At 50.4% G+C, this 724-nt stretch overlaps 1 protein-coding gene across 1 annotated transcript; it reads right to left on the bottom strand.

Moving 5' to 3' along the window:
- Window positions 1-160: 160 nt before the first annotated feature.
- On the bottom strand, window positions 161-415 carry PPTG_09827 (hypothetical protein; the record flags this gene model as incomplete). Its single annotated transcript, XM_008905610.1, has 1 exon — window positions 161-415. One exon carries the CDS (start codon window positions 413-415, stop codon window positions 161-163), a length of 255 nt encoding a protein of 84 aa, XP_008903858.1.
- Window positions 416-724: the final 309 nt, after the last annotated feature.

Below are 724 nucleotides of genomic sequence, written 5' to 3'. Positions count from 1 at the left end.
CGAGCAGTGCTTAGCGAGCACTGCAATCGTAACAAGAAACAGCATGTGGGCTGCTCTGTCCAAGTAGAATATGTATCGAATACGGCTTGCATTTCCTCTGCGTAGTAAAAGAATAGCAGTTGTTACGAATAGTACCAATAATATCCACACACCAAAAAGCCTACCTCGTGAGGCTTGTAGCGTTGATGAAGTTCGTGTCTAGACCGTCCCGGTAAAGGGCCATCCACGCAGCCAAGCAAGGTGTATCCAAGCATGACACCGTCAGGTAGTGACGTGTGCGCATTGCAGCGCGCCACGCGCTCTCCATCATCTGCCGGTGCACTTCACGGCGGACACTGCGCAAACTAGCTTCGTGCCGCGAGTGTGCGTCACTCAACAGCAGCAGCACGTCGAAGTCATCGTCCTCCTCGTGCATCTTGTTCACGAGCGTCTCTAAAGGGGAAGTGGCGAGCTTCAAGTAGAATCTAGAAAGATTCAACAAAATGTCAGTCCAATTGAAATTGCCGTAATATATAAAACTACTAATTAACTCAGGTACCTTCTTGCAGTGAGGACATTTTGCTTGGGGACAAAGTGCCGCCACCGCAGCGAAAGGTACGTGTCAAGGAGCGTGGGGATGGATGTTGGCCAATAATCTTCCTACTTTCAAGAGATGGTTCACTCTGCCACGTACTGGCGCGAGCGGTGCATTGCAGATTCTTCGACGGAGGAGGAAAACACGCCA

This window comes from Phytophthora parasitica (genome assembly GCF_000247585.1).
Source record: "Phytophthora parasitica INRA-310 unplaced genomic scaffold supercont2.21, whole genome shotgun sequence".
Lineage (NCBI taxonomy): Eukaryota > Oomycota > Peronosporomycetes > Peronosporales > Peronosporaceae > Phytophthora > Phytophthora nicotianae.
This window is presented reverse-complemented; position numbering and strand designations above follow the sequence as displayed.